Here is a 16,135-nt window from a genome sequence, read left to right as displayed (position 1 = left end):
TCCTGGCGAGAGATGCGGAAAGGGGGCTGGTTGCTTGGAAGTGATCCCTGATCAGAGGGAGAAGCTTTTTCTCCCTCTCCCATATTACTAGAACGCGGGGTCATCTGCTGGAGCTGGAGGGGGAGAGATACAAAACAGATAAAAGGAAGTATTTCTGCACACAACGCCTAGTTAAATTGTGGAACTCCCTGCCCCAGGATGTGGGGATGGCTGCCAACTTGGAAGGCTTAAAAAGGGGAGTGGACATGTTCATGGAGGAGAAGGCTATTCATGGCTACTAGTAAAAATGGATACTGGTCATGGTGCACACTTATTCTCTCCAGGATCAGAGGAGTATGCCTATTATCTTAGGTGCTGTGGAGCACAGGCAGGATGGTGCTGCTGCAGTCGTCTTGTTTGTGGCTTCCTAGAGGCACCTGGTTGGCCACCGTGTGAACAGAGTGCTGGACTTGATGGGCCTTGGTCTGATCCAGCAGGGCTTTTCTTATGTTCTAAACGGGCTTGCGGCCTTTTCAAATGTTTACCTTGGGGCTTTAAAGCGCTGCAGTAGCCCGGATGAGGCTGCTGCCTACACTCATGTGCCCCTGTTAAAATTTGTGGTTGTGTGACACTGCAGTTTCCATTTAACAAGGAGGGCTTCTTTATAGAAGAACATTTTGATGAAATATGAGATGGTTGCTGCCTCACCCAGCTTGCCTACCCGAGATGCCCTGTTGCTCAAGGTGGAGCGTTCAAAAGTCCCGGCGCCCTTTTTTATTAAAATATTTATCCTCCGCCTTTCCTTCGTGGCATCTTACAATTCCAAATTTAAAAACATACACAGTACAATAAAAACCCAATGAACTCTGCCTTCTCAAGAAAATGCTTGCAACTTGCACCACAGAACAGCCTCCCCACACCTCCTAAAAACGTCTAGGACTGCTTTATGTCCTGTTTGAGTGATCCTGGGGAAAAATATGTTCCCCTCCCACACACACAGAGGTAGGAATTCTGTGATCCGTGCCTTATTTCTGGGATTGTGTTTTTTCTAATCTAAATGTGTTGCATGTGGTGTTGCAAGACCCTGGCTTCACAGAACCTTTTAAATAGCAAAATAAATTATTCTCAGTGAGTGGGAACCTTATGACCTCTCCAGCTTCCGTATCTTCCTTACAGGAACACTGTGAATGACTCTCTATTGGCAGCCACTGTTGGCCAATCACATGGCTAGGGTGTTTCTTAGGGGACAATCGCCTTGTCATAGGCTTGTATTGGCATAGCCCAAACTTATTCTGGAAATCACAAAAATGCAAACTTCAGTTCCATATTGAGGCTTCTTCTCCAGTTCTACAATAAAAAAAACAGAGGTGGTTAGGGTTGCCAGCTCCGGGATGGGAAATACCTGGAGATTTTTGGGGTGGAGACTGAGGAAGGTGGGGTTTGGGGAGGGGAGGGACTTCAATGCCATAGAGTCCAATTGCCAAAGTGTCCATTTTCCCCAGATGAACTGATCTATATCAGCTGGAGATCAGTTTTAATAGCAGGAGATCTCCAGCTAGTACCTGGAGGTTGGCAACCCTAAAAGTGGTATGGTAGCCAACTCTGGCTTGGGACATTCTTGCAATTGGGGGGTGGTGTTTGGGGAGGGAAGAGTTTGGGGAAGTGAGGGAGCTAAGCGGGGATGTAATGCCACAGAGTCCACCCTCTGAAGCTGCCATTTTCTCCAGGGGAACTGAACTCTGTAGTCTGAGGATAAGTTGTAATTTTGGAAAAACTCCAGGCCCCCTTTGAAGTTGGTAATTCTAGGAACTGGAAATAAACTGGAAGCCATGGAATCTGTATTAAAGCTAGTACAATATGATCCTAGCCACTACCCCACCCCAATGGCCAGGACTGCTTTGAGCATAAGAGAGAACACAGGCCAAGGAGTTTATGACGTAAATTGAGACAGAGAGGAAGAGACAGAGGCAAGGTTAACAGGGCAAGAATATACACTAATGCATAGGCTTAGTTTCCACACAAAGTTAAGACTAAGGTGAGGGTTGAGGATTTAGGAGTAATGCTGGAGCCTTTATTCCTCTTCCCTCCAATGTCTTCTATAATCCATTTATCATTTTTGTATTACATTTTTCCTACAAGGTGCTCAGGGCAGCTTAAATGGCTTCGCCTAATTTTACCTTCACAGGAGCCCTGTGGGGTATGTTATGCTGCCTCAATGTCACCCAGTAAACCATATGACTGAGCAAGGATTTGAACCCAGTTCTCCCAGGTCCAAGTTCAACACTGGCTGATTTCAGCATGTATTTAGCTTGCAATTTATCCTGACCTTTTAACTTTGCAGTCTGAATATATATACCTTGTTTGTTTATCTACAGAAAACAGGAAGAAAGGCCCCAGTCAAATAAAATATGTATAGGAATGAAAAGGGAAGCATTAAAATTACCTTTGTTTGATTACTGGGAGCGTACATTGAGACAAGATTAGAATGTTTTCTCTCTCATGGACTTTGGAGGATGGGACACAAAGGTTTTGCCGTACTGTTCTAAAAAGATTATGGTATTTGCAAACAGTCTGCAATTCATTGGTTCTTGTAGGTTATCCGGGCTGTGTAACTGTGGTCTTGGTATTTTGAGGAAAGAAAATACCAAGACCATGGTTACACAGCCCGGATAACCTAAAAGAACCAATGAACTCTGACTGTGAAAGCCTTCGACAATAGTCTGCAATTCCTCTACCCAAGCACTTCAATTTAAGCCACTTCATCTTATGCAACTTAAATGGGACTAAAAACTCGATTCACAGCAACTCAAATCCACAAGACGATGCAATGTCTGGAGTATAGATGTTAGGAACCAACATTCAAATTCCTGCTCTGCCATGCAGCTAAGTTGGTGTCCTTTGGTAAGTCACTTACCCTAACTTCCCTCACAAGATGTTTGTGAAACTAAAATATTTATGCTTCTGGGAGAAGTGGGGGAAAGCAAGATGCATGCAAATAAATTCCAGATGTGTGACTAGTTATACTATTTTACAATAAAAGCTATTCTGCACATGTTCAGGGACACTTGTTTTATTATTTCACATTTTGGAGCTGAGTCCTAGTATTGAAACAGGTTGGCAGGAGCTAAGCCCTAACATGTATTAAGTCATGAGAAGGAGTATTTAAGTCAATTTACATGCCTTTCAAATACAGATAATCAGTAAGAAACAGGTAAATATAAGAAAAAAGATGGTATGTTTATTAAATAAGTTCTCATTTTCTCACAGTGTGCACATAGCAAGTGGTCCCGTCATCTGGAAGATATGGGCAGACATTGCTCAGAGTGTGTGGAGGGGAGCTAAATAGTCTAGAGTTGTTACTTTTTTCTGGCAGGGCTCCTGAGCTTCTCATTTTTTACTCCCACATTGTCAAACTTTATATTATGCCCAAGTTTACATTGATAATAATAGTTATTGTATGAAAACTATAGTTTCTCAATGTCAGTCTACATTTCTGTTTTGGTTCAGGGTAATACACTTTGAAGAACTGTGGCAAAAACAAAAAGTGACAACTGAGTACTTCCATGCTAGCCATTTAGTCTAGAATTGCCATTATTTACTAATTCAACTTTAATGAAGACTCATAGATAGGGCTGCCAACCTCCAGGTAGCACCTGGAGATCTCCCACTACTACAATTGATCTCCAGATGGTCAAGATCAGTTCCCTTGGAGAAAATGGCTGCTTTGGAGGTTGGACTCTATGGCATTATACTCCATTTAAGTTCCTTCCCTTCCCTCCCCAAACCCTGCCCTTCCCAGGTTCCACCCCCAAATTCTCCAGGTATTTCCCAACCCAGAGATGGCAACCCTACTCATAGAAGAGGGTTCTAATCCCCAAAAAATTTATGATGGAATAAAAATGAGATAGACTTTAAGATAAGGTTCACAGGACTATTTTTTCAAAACAATTCTTGCAGCTTCTGACAGAACTACCAGCATACTATCTGGTTAGACTTTGAAGAGCTCCTACATGTACAACCAGGAAATTAGGAGTTAGGATGCATGACTGGAAAACTTGGCTGTAGTTTCATCAGTTAAGAGATTAATAGTGCAATCAAGCAAAGTTACATCCCTATAAATGCTTTGAATTCTATGGACTTATATGGATGTGATTCTATTATTCTACCTGCATTTAGGATTGAACTGTAAAAGTAGGTCAAAAAGAAGAAACTGAAAGTTTTTATCATCTGGATGGACCAGGCTAGCCTGATCTCATCACATCTTGGAAGCTAAGCAGGGTTGACCCTGGTTAGTAGCTGAATGGGAGAATGCTAAGGAAGTCCAGGGGTGCTAAGCAGAGACAGGCAATGGCAAACCACCTTTCTTCATCTCTTACCTTGAAAACCCTTTTGGGTCACCATAAGTCAGTTGCCATTTGACAGCACTTTCCACCTCCATTCAAGACTACTGTTACCAAGAGTTAACCCTACATGCCAGAGACTTTACAATTGTAGAAAATGCAAAAAAAAAAAAAAAGAAAAAAGAAAATTTGCTGTATAATGCCTCTTCTTCCTTATCTCTACTAAGTACTGTTACACAACAGGTTCCAGGGGCAGAACATACCTAGGTTGGTTTTATGATTTTTGTATTATATACTTTACATTACAAATAGACAGAGCAAAGAGGGCCTCGTATAGGGCAGCACATTCACTTTTCCACATGAGAAACTACCTTGACATACCCAAGGTAGTTCAGCCACTGTCTATTCTAAGTGGCACCATCTCTCCCGGGATCCTAGAGTGGAGGTCTTTCATATCACTTCTACCCAGTCCTTTTAGCTAGGGATGCTGGGGATTCTAGGACCTTCTGAATGCAAAGTGAATGCTCTGCCACTGAGCCACAGCTCCACACAAATACCCTGCCCCTATTTTCCTCATCCCCAAACTCTGATAGGTTCTTGAACAGAGTGTGTCCTATTTATCAAGGAAACAGTCACAGTCATTAACAGTGCAATCCTTAACAGAGTTACATCCTAACAGACTTAGAAGGGTGTAACTCTGTTTAGGATTGTTCTGTAAGGAACATTTGCATTATTTTGGCAGAGAAGGCCACTGCTCCTAACATACATGGCACTTTAGGCCAAACACACAGTAACAAACTGAGACAATTATCTAAGTGCTACCAGCTAATTATTTTATTTTTCTCTAGTGAGAGCACCTACAAATAACCCAACACCATAACAAAAATAGCAAATCAGTTTAGAAAACACCAGCATTTTTCCAGCAAATGCATATGGCCTAAAACATTAACAAGTATTTCAGAACCACCAATTTCCTACAACTATAATCCTGTCCCAGTTTTTGAGAATAGCGATTATTCTTTCTATAGGGATAAACTTATTATTACAGATACAACAGACTATAATAGACCAACTGGAACCACTGTGAGCAAAAAGGGTGGGGTGGGGGGCTAAACCAGGCATCGCAACATCTCATTACTCAAAACGGAGTTTAGAAATAGTGTGTCTGGAGATAATTAACGCCCCTCTTGAAGTTGAGGCTTGGCATGCAGAAGGTCCCAGGTTCAATCCCCAGCATCTCCAGTTAAAGTGACTAGGCAAGTAGGTGATGTGAAAGACCTCAGCCTGAGATCCTGGAGAGCCGCTGCCGGTATGAGTAGACAATACTGACTTTGATGGACCAAGGATCTGATCCAATAGAAGGTAGCTTCGTGTGTTCAAGTATCGACTGTAGGAGTTTCAGACAGATTTTACATTCCGTGTTTACTATTAAATACAATGCAAGAAGAAGAAGAACAAAAAACACTCTGTCTCTTTGCAGGCGACGTGGATAACTGGAAATTCCTGCACAGCGATTGATAATCCCTGTAAGAAAATCAGAACCCTGATTCAGTAAGCAGGGAGACTCCTGCGTAGAGAAGGCACATGGCAATGTCTTACCTTTACCTTTATTGGCATAATAACGTCATAAATTACATACAAGTCAGTGGTCAAAAACATATCTCCTCTTAGTAGCATAATAGAGAAATTTTGCTCCCGATTCAATTGTATTCCTATTCTGTGTTACAATAAGTTTGCGGACTTTGGCAGAATCCAATTGCCCCTCAAGCAATTGCAAAACAGACTGTAGAAGAGTAACCCAAAGATCATTATAAAATTTACAGTATAATAAAACATATTCATCATCCTCTATCTTGTTCATCCCACGTGGGCACAATCTTTCTGTATAAGGGATTTTCTCAAATCTCCCGTATAGCACCCTGGAGGGGATGAACATTAAAACGAACGAGCATATATCTATCTATCTATATATGCTTGGCTTCCTGTCCTGAAAACCTCCAGACTAACAAAGACTACAGTCCACAATAGCCATGCAGATTAGCTTTGGATTCCACATGTTAACAGATCACTTCAGGATACAATGGTTCCACATTAACACACCACACCCTCAATAGCACATTATCTTGATACTTACAGGACAATGGTTAGCACATTACCTTTGTTACTTTTTGCAGGACAATGATTCAGCTCAAACCCAACCCCTTTCTGACTATATATTACTCTTCCTACACCCTTGACACTGAGAGACACTGTCCTTCAGTGTCACTCCTCTGAAGATGCCTGCCACAGCTGCTGGCGAAGCGTCAGGAAAGAAAATACCAAGACCACGGTCACACAACCCGGATAACCCACAAGAACCATATATGCCCTACACGGCAATGATAATAAAAGACGGGCGGAACTCCGGCAGGTGAAGCTTGCCTTTGCAGACACTCTTTTCACCTGCGGCAGTTTTAAAGGCGCCAGGGGTTGGAGCCGCTACGCAGTTTGCAGCGCTTTGGAAGCGCCTCGCCGAAAGGTTCGCCTGTCTCTTTAAGAGGACCCGGAAGCAGAGAGGGCGCCTCGGACGTCAGGCAGCGCCTCGTGCAAGTCAAGGGACCTTCCCGGACCCGCGGCGGCAGCAAACCGAGTCAGGGCGGTGGGTTTGTAAACAGGCGTCCGTGCGTGGCCATGGGACCCGCGGGAGGTCCCGATGCCGCTGCCCTTTGCTAACCCGGGTCTTCTGGGTCGAGCTGCGGGGTTGATTTTTTGCGTGGGGAGGATCTGATTGACAGAGGCGGCCGGCAGTGGCAGCAGCAGCAGCAGCAGCAGCAGCAGCAGCAGCGCCTATGGCAGAGGCAGCCGCAGCCGAAGAAGCATGGGAGAGGTACGAGCGTGTTGGGTTTGCACTTTAAGCGTCAGATCAGTACAGCGGGGTTTCGGTCGGGATGCCCTGCCGGGAACTTCTTTGAACTCTCGGTAAGAAACGGCCGCCTGGTTCGGTTTCGTTTCTGTCTCGATCCGTCTGTCGTGTTCAAGAGGCCTGGCGTTCTTTTGAAAGGCACGCGAGGGGTTTCCTCGCTGTGGAATGAGTCAAACTTTTATTATTATTATTATTAATTTTTTTATTTTTATACTGTAAAACCAAACCAACAAATGCAATAATAACAAAACAAAAAAAGAAAATACAAAAGAGTATCAGCTCTCATTATACAAAGTTATAAAGTTCAACGAAACAAAAATACCCTTTTGACCCTCCACCCGCCTTAAAAAGGGACCCGTCACCTGCCTTCCTCAGAAGTGTCTAAACAGTTTTGAAAGTTAATAATAATAATTTTAAAAAGTTCATAAACTTGTTTCTATAACTCACTCACTAAAGTAGTAAAATATTGTCGAAGGTTTTCGCGGTCAGAGTTCATTGGTTCTTGTAGGTTATCCGGGCTGTGTGACCGTGGTCTTGGTATTTTCTTTCCTGACGTTTCGCCAGCAGCTGTGGCAGGCATCTTCAGAGGAGTCACACTGAAGGCAAGTTACTCCTCTGAAGATGCCTGCCTCAGCTGCTGGCTAAACGTCAGGAAAGAAAATACCAAGACCACGGTTACACAGCCCGGATAACCTACAAGAACCAATAAAATAGTAAAATCCATTTTTGCCAATTTATCCCAATATGTGATGGCCTGTGCCCAAGTTTTTTTAACTTCTTCCATGTCGTTTCCATGTAGGAATTCTGTTAATTTGGGACGAGTCAAACTTTGAAGAAGTCCGTATTCGTCGCTCTCGGGTGGCTTGTGGCAAAACTTCCCAGAGTGAGCTGGTGTCCCTGTAGTCCCCGTTTGAATCTTTCCTCCACGACAAGTTTGCTAGGTGGCTTCAGACCAGTCATGCTGTCTCTGTGTTACCCCCACACACATACACACCATCTGCAACAGGGAGGGCAATACTGACCTACCTTACAGGACCTTTGAAAAGATTATGGAGGTCATGTATGCAAAGCATTTGGGCACTCGGGAAGTTGTGTGTGGTGTAACCTGGGCATACTGGGTGTGTCCTTGTTACACCCGTGCCACAGGCTGTTCCGGGGCCTGTTCTGGAACTCAAGCTGTAATAGCCGGGGCTCCAGAACAATTAATTACACGGCTGTTACGAAATATCTTTTGTGTGTGCTTGAAGTACTTCAGGTGTATTAGCTCACTCGTCTTTGTAGTAACCCTGTAAGGTAGGTCAGAATGATTATCCTCATATTTCAGATAGGTGTTAGGTGGGCAGCTGAAAGAGTAGCATGCCTGATACTACCTAGTGAGTTTATGTGGAAGGTGAGATTTAAACTGAGTATCTCTGCCATACTGTCTTTGCTCACAGAGGTTGTTGGGACTGATGCTTTACACCAGGGGAGTCCAATCTTTTGGCTTCCCTGGGCCACATAGGAAGAAGAAGAATTGTCTTGGGCTGCACAATAACGATAGCTGATTCATAATGTTTTAATCAAGTTTACGATTTTGTGTTGGGCCGCATTCATAGCCGTCCTGGGCTGCAGGCAGCCCGGGGGCCACAGTTTGGACAACCCTGCTTTCCACAGAATAATTTATTGGGTCCAGCAAGATTGTGATGTAGTGGGATTTTAAAACCAAGAGCAGACCAATTCAATAAGGGCTGTATGAATGCTGAGCGAGATACCATACCTCAAGGGGCAGCAGCTTCTATTCTGGCATCTGAATACAATGATCTTTGGTATGGAAGAGTTTCAGGACAAAAACACATCTTTCTCCCTCCTCACTTGTATAAACCCACTATGTCTGATCAATTGACTTCCAAACATGGAAGTCGTCAGTAGAACTCACTGAAACTTGATGTAATGATAACTAAACAAGGGAATGGATTCAGAAAAACCAAATCTTCAGAAATGCTTAGGGTGTCTCTAAATGTTGGGTGGCCCCAATCAGCGCATGAGTGACAGGAGAGATACTGCTACTATTCTGCACTGTTGCATACCTGGTCTAGCCTGAAGCATCCAGAGTTGTCATTTGTGGCAGAGGCATAACTGGGCTAGAACTTAGGTTCAGGATCAGTAATTGGGGCAGGGGATGTCCCCAGCCTAGTTAGTGACTCTGGGGTTAGCGGAGAGGTGTGAAGTGAGAGCTAAAAAGAATTGCCCACAGGCCACTTTAGAGGATGGGAACCCCTAACTCCATTCTCACAATGGTCCTACAAGGTAATCTGGTGGTTGTCTGGGGAAGGCATTTATGAAATGCAGAGGGATCCCACGTCAGAGAGACAAGTAATTGTTACAGAAAATGCAAGTTCTTTTCTGAATTGGGTTTAACAAAACCATTGGTGGCCAACTTGGGCTGAAAAACTTGTTCATGCATATTTGCTGCTCCCGCATTATGCTAAATATGTGATTAGAGTGTTGGATTGTGGGAATCTTTTTGGAAACAACAATTGCATGTTGATTCTTTAGACACAGAGGTTCTGTCAGCAGAGAAAGTATGCATTTCCCTTCAGCTGTCGCAATGGAAGTATCCATGCATGGGGATGTTCCCAATTTTTAAAAGTGATTTATTTATACAGAACAAATAATTTCATTTATTTATGACACTGTTCCACACCTTTTGGGAAGCTCACATGGGGCTGCTATCCAGATGCTGTCTGGGCTTACCTTTACCATTGTAAAAAGCACCTGAGGAAATTTGCAGCCTGTTGCAAGTTTCTTGCCTCCCTGAGTTCCTCCTTTGGTATCATAAGATTCTCTGCTGCCCCCCCTTCCAATGGCCCACCTGTCTCCATGCCTCAGACAAGAGTGAGTCCCAGTGGCCCATCTCAGCTCTTTATTTATTTTGTTCAGCCACACGGAAGAAAGGCTTAAACTTGTTCCCCCTTCACATGGGAAGGCTTCTCAGTGATAAATCTTAGCAATACCTTAAGCCAGAGGAACAGGCAGAGTCCTCTTGATGGTTGGGTTCATTCCTTCTCTGATCTCCCTTTCTCAGGCACTGCTGGGTCTGTTTTGCTACCGAGGGTGATGACCGGTCAGCCGAGTGGGTCTGCCCCTGCCGTTGCAAAGGCTCCACCAAATGGATCCACCAAGCCTGCCTCCAGCGCTGGTTGGATGAGAAGCAGAAAGGCAACAGCACAGGCAGAGTGAGCTGCCCGCAGTGTGGCACAGAATATCACATTGTCTTCCCCAAACTGGGTGAGTATGTAGCGGTAGCTATGATATTACTACTTTTTCCTTGCTGAATTTGCAAGTTAACAGAGTTCAAGCACTTTTCAGCTTGTTTGCTTAGGGCTACTTTCATTTTGGACAGTTAATCTAACTTTTCTGTAACTGTTCAATTAACTGCATTTTAATAGAGGTTGAGATTTGCCTTATCTTGCTATATCAGCTGTAATTCATAGGAAGAAGAGTTGTTTTTTATATGCCAACTTTCTCTATCACTTAAGAATCAAACCAGTTTACAATCACCTTCCCTTCCCCACAACAGACACCCTGTGAGATGAGAGCTCTAAGAGAGCTGTGACTAGCCCAAGGTCACCCAGCTGGCTTCATGTGAAGGAGTGGGGAAACCAACCTGGTTCACCAGATTAGCGTCCTCCACTCATGTGGAGGAGTGGGGAATCAAACCCGGTTCTCTAGATTAAAGTCCACCTGTGGCTCTGAAAGTCACAAAGTTCAATCTATGGCATCCAGTTGAAAGGTCAGGTAGAAGGTGATGTGAAAAACCTCCACTGAAGATTTTGGAGAGCGCTGTCAGTCTGCATAAACCGTACTGATCTTGAACAGACTCGGTATAAGTCACCTTTGTGGGTTCAGATATTTTTAATGAAAGCTCAGAAATGGGGCCTTGCAGATCTCTGAGGGAGCCCTAATTCTTAAGGCAGTCAAGAACCAAGCTGTAGAAATGCCTGCGATGACCAGATGCTTACACTGACATTTATAATTTCTTCCTCATAGGACCCTTGGTTTATTTCTTGCAGCAAGTGGACCGGGTTTTATCCAAAGTGAGCCCCTTTGCTGCTGCTGGCATTGTGGTGGGAACGTTATACTGGTCAGCAGTTACCTATGGAGCAGTTACTGTGATGCAGGTAATTTGAGGGTTTCTGGGAAGTGTGCATCTGTGCTTGCAGGCATGCATGCTTGTGTGTTACGGGACATCGTCTGGTGGCAAGATCTTCACCTGACTCTTTACAAAGAAGGTTTAGAGGGGTTGCAAGCTTTAATCAGGAGGTTAATCCAAAGAAAATTAATCACTATTATCAAAAGGTATCTTTTCCCAATTGCACAGGGTTATTTTTCCCAAAGCAAAACCAAACGGTAGTGGTGGGTTTTCAGGCTAATGGTAACCTTGCTGAGTCCGGTGGCTCTTTACATCAATGGAGCAAGTTGAGACTGCTTGTTCGGCCTGTAGAAGATGTTGATAAAATACTATCTAGGTAAAAAAGACAGTCATGCTAGGAAAAGTTGAGGGCAGCAGGAAAAGAGGAAGACCCAACAAGAGATGGATTGACTCAATAAAGGAAGCCACAGCCCTCAATTTGGAAGACCTGAACAAGGCTGTCAAACATTGTGTCCCGAGTCGCCCTCCCACCCGGGTTCCTGGGACTGCCCGGGAACCCCGGTCCCCGCTACCATCGACGGGTGGGGGGGAAGACCCCTGGAAACCCCACTTACCGGGGAAGGAGCCAGGAGGGGCAACAGGCAGCGGCCAACCCAGTCCGTTTCCGCGCGCCCCGGCAAAGGGGCCGGAGACCCACGTGGCTGACAACGGCCCCGCTCGTCAGCTGGCGAGCGGGGAAGGAGGCGGGGGGAGGGACTCGGCCCCGCAGGCAGGGTCCAGCAGGCGCGACGGCATTCTGGGGCGACTAGGCCGGGGGGCGGGCGGAGGCCCCCGGGGAGGCGCCAAATTTTCATTCGTGGTGGCCATCAGTTAGGTTGCGCATGGTTCCTTGAATTCTCATGGCAGCTAGAAGAAACTTTGCTACCTTCTCCTTAGTGCAAGAGTGCCGGTCAGCCAAAAGGAAAGCCGCTTTGCCTTTTGCAGAGAAATGTGAAATATCTTTTTATCACCGGCTTAATATGGGCTTCCTGTAAGGACTCACGATAGACACAATGGAGCAGCACATGGGTCATTGTCTCTGGTGATTTCTGTGCACACGGGCAAGTCCGATTACTGACCTGGATGTTCTTGAATCTGCTCCAAAGGATTTCAATGGAAAGATGTTTAAGCGTGCTGTGTTTGTTACCCTCTAAAGTACCATGCTCTATGGTGGTGCCACATAATAATGCACTGGTTGAGGGGAGCCTCTAAGAATAAGCTGTTAAGAGAGAATCTTGTTCCCTGACTCAGAACTAGGCTGTGCTTGAAACCTGTATTGAGTGCCTTAAGGTTCGTGCTATATACCGTATTTTTCGCTCCATAAGACGCACCTGACCATAAGACACACCTAGTTTTTAGAGGAGGAAAACAAGAAAAAATATATTCTGAATCAAATGGTGTACTGCCCCTGCATCTCTGCCCTGGGAAGCAGCATGGGACCCTGAGGTCTGAAAGAGGTTGGCCGAACTCCGTGCCCCCCAAGAGGGGCACCGGCAGAGACCCGCCCTGGGGACTTGTGCGGCGGCTGGTGCCTGAATGCCCTGTCTGCACGAGGGGGGGGGACGTTACGCCTGGGGAAGTGCCCTGAATCCCCGAGCACGCGGATGGCGCTCCGTGCCCCGTTGCGCGGCTGGGAGGGGCCTCCCCCCAGCTGGCTGGCGGCATCCCAGCCGGCTCCCGGGGCGGCCCAGCTCCGCGCCCCACTGCCGCTGCGCTGGGCGGCTGGGAGGGGCCTCCTGCCTCCCAGCTGGCTGGCGGCTTTAAAGCCGGCTCCTGGGGCGCGTGGGCTCCGTGCCGGGCTCCCGCTGCGCTGGGCAGCTGCTGGGAGGGGCCTCCCGCCCCCCAGCTGGCTGGCGGCTTCCTAGCCGGCTCCTGGGGCGTGCCGGCTCTGCTCTGGGCTGCCGCGGCCGGGGGTCGGCCGTGGCTCCCAGGGCCTCTCGGCAGCTTTGCCCTTCTCCCCGAGGGCTGGATTCACACACATTCGCTCCATAAGACGCACAGACATTTCCCCTCACTTTTGAGGAGGAAAAAAGTGCGTCTTATGGAGCTAAAAATACGGTAAATTAAATGTTCTCCTGATTGACGGGAGTGGAAGTTGCCCACTTCTCCCGTCTACGTTGCTGATGGGCCGTCTCTCTTTTTGTAGGTTGTCGGCCATAAAAAGGGGTTGGATGTGATGGAGCGGGCAGACCCTCTTTTCTTGCTCATGGGGCTTCCCACCATCCCTGTCATGCTGGTCCTGGGCAAGATGATCCGTTGGGAAGACTACGTGCTGCGGGTCTGGCGGAAGTATTCCAGCAAACTGCAGGCTCTGCAGGCTTTGGTCCCAGGTGAGTCCGTCTGCCTGCAAGCGGACCCTAATCTGGGCATCTTGTTTTGAATTGGAGGGTAGGAAAAGCTGAGAGGCAGTCATGAAGCTTGGCTGTAAGTTCAGCCGTGATACAGTGGGAGGACTGCTGGAAATCCTCCAAGCACTGGAAGGCTTTGTTCAGCAACCTGCCTGGCTGCTAGGACGTCACCTGCCAACACCTCTTGGCAAACGCAAGGGCTAGGATCTTGTAGGTGATTCTGTTTTAACGGCAGGCGGAATTCATAGGGAGCTGAATTTAGTGATCATTCATCTTACCAGGCTTTTATGGAATCAGTCACAGGTCCACCCATAGCAGACAAGAAGAAAGGAGAAAAAGAATTAAAACTGGGCTGCAAACTGTGCTCTCCTTTTGAGAGCAACTAGCTCTGCCTGTTGAGAATTTCAAAGAGCAAGCAGAGAAAGGTGGAGGGAATAACAGATAAACAAGGAAAGAGGAGTCCCTCCCCTCCTTTCTAGTTCTGCTCTGCTTTTCTCTTTCCTTAGTGGTTAATTTTCCATGGGAGGGGGAAGAGCAACTGGAAGATTAACCCCTAAGGGGAGAGAAGTAGAGATAAAGATGGGGAAAGATAGCCAGGGGCACCCATTTCTGTGAGTGTGTCCTAGTGGTTGCCTCTAGTTTCCCTTGCCTGTAAGAGGGGGAATTCATAATTCTCAGAAGTTGGAGAGGACTTGCTGTGTTGTGGTGAGGGTAACATGCAGCTTGGCTGTGAAGGTGATCCACATGCCAAGCTATGTAATCATGGAAGTAATCCAGCCAGAAAAGCTGAAAGGGCAGACTTTAGATTGCTTTGGGTGTAGGAGGCATAGCGCAGGAATCCTATTACTTCTCAAACACCCTGATCTTTTTCTCTTCCGTCTTCAGGGGTCAGCCGTCCCATTGTGCAAGCACCACTGGCCGAGTCCCGCTACCAGAATGACCACCTGTCCATCTCACGCACACTGTGTGGCGCTCTGGTCTTCCCTACCATTGCCAATCTGGTTGGCAGGGTCATGTTCCACCGAGTGAACTCCAGCCTACAGCGTACCATCCTGGTGAGGAATAAGATGGGGAAGGATGGGGGTATAATGTTTTGGCTGGATTGCAAAGGAGTCATTAGCAGTCACAGTACCGTGACACTTTTTACCTGTCTGTCTGGTAGTCCATTTGGAAGGCCATAGCCCTTGGATAGAGCACCTGCCTGGCAAATACAAATCCCCAAGTTCAACTCTCAGTGTCTCTAATGAAAATGTTTCTGGGCTGGGAGAGGCCCCCTGCCAGATCCCTTGACAGGTTGCTGCCATTTGGAGTAGACCATATTTGACAACTTGTATGAGAGGCTTACCCAATGCTGACCCAGAGAGCCAGCATGGTGTAGTGGTTGAGAGTGGTGGTTTGGAGCTATGGACTCTGATCTGGAGAACCAGGTTTGATTCCCCACTCTTCCACATGAGTGGCAGATGCTAATCTGGTGAACTGGGTTGGTTTTGCCACTCCTACACATGAAGCCAGCTGGGTGACCTTGAGCTAGTCACAGCTCTCTCAGCTCCACCTAACTCACAGGGTGTCTGTTGTGGGGAAGGGAAGGTGATTGTAAGCCGGTTTGATTCTTCCTTAAGTGGTAGAGAAAGTCGGCATATAAACACCAACTCTTTTCCTCCTCCTCCTCTTCTTCCTTATCTTGTGGGGTGTGTGTGGAGGGAAAGGGGAATAACTTGGGGCTGTAAATTTCACTTCTGCCCTCCTTTTCCCCCGGCAGGGAGGCATTGCCTTCGTCGCCATCAAGGGAGCCCTCAAAGTCTACTTCCGCCAGCAACATTACTTGATCCAAGCCAACCGGCGCATCCTCAACTATGTGGAGAAGGGGGATGCGGAAAAGGGATTGGCTCAGCTTGATGAAGACAGCGGCAGTGAAGCGGGGCTCAGCTAGGGTGGGCTCCAAGCTGTCGTAGGCCTGCCACCGTAGGCTCATCTCCACTCCCAAAGCAAAACACCGACACGCAGTGTGGGTTTGGCCGACTGTGTACAGAGGGGAAGGTTAGTTTTAGGCTGGACTGGATGAAGGGTATTGCCAAGGTCTCCTCTGAGAGCAGCTCTCTGATCTTTTCAGGCTGGTGGCTTATATAGAGTTGGGCGCAAGTGACCCTGTTCTATCTAGTTTCCACTTCACATTCACTGTTAATCTTGTGTGGATTTGTCCCCAGACTCTTTATAAGTTATGGTTTAAATAAAACATAAGACTTAAGTTGTAAGCATCATGTTCACAACTTGGAATTAATAGTACTGCTTTACTGTCTTCCTTCAAGAAGGCTGTTCATTGATCTGTACCTCCAAGAGCTCAGGGCAGTCAGCGCTGAGGTGGTCTTGTTTAAAGAGAGAGGTTAGGCTGGGGGAA

At 46.6% G+C, this 16,135-nt stretch overlaps 1 protein-coding gene across 1 annotated transcript; it reads left to right on the top strand.

Moving 5' to 3' along the window:
- Positions 1 to 7,128: 7,128 nt before the first annotated feature.
- Positions 7,129 to 15,694, top strand: LOC130486735 (E3 ubiquitin-protein ligase MARCHF5-like). The gene is made up of 6 exons (XM_056859990.1): positions 7,129 to 7,185; positions 10,286 to 10,488; positions 11,251 to 11,381; positions 13,539 to 13,722; positions 14,626 to 14,795; positions 15,500 to 15,694. Exons 1-6 carry the CDS (start codon positions 7,148 to 7,150, stop codon positions 15,668 to 15,670), a joined length of 897 nt encoding a protein of 298 aa, XP_056715968.1. The 5' UTR covers positions 7,129 to 7,147; the 3' UTR covers positions 15,671 to 15,694.
- The last annotated feature ends 441 nt before the right edge of the window (positions 15,695 to 16,135 follow it).

Source organism: Euleptes europaea, chromosome 14 (genome assembly GCF_029931775.1).
Source record: "Euleptes europaea isolate rEulEur1 chromosome 14, rEulEur1.hap1, whole genome shotgun sequence".
Taxonomy (NCBI): domain Eukaryota; kingdom Metazoa; phylum Chordata; class Lepidosauria; order Squamata; family Sphaerodactylidae; genus Euleptes; species Euleptes europaea.
The sequence above is the reverse complement of the archived record's forward strand: the minus strand, read 5'-3'. Positions and strand labels throughout refer to the sequence as shown.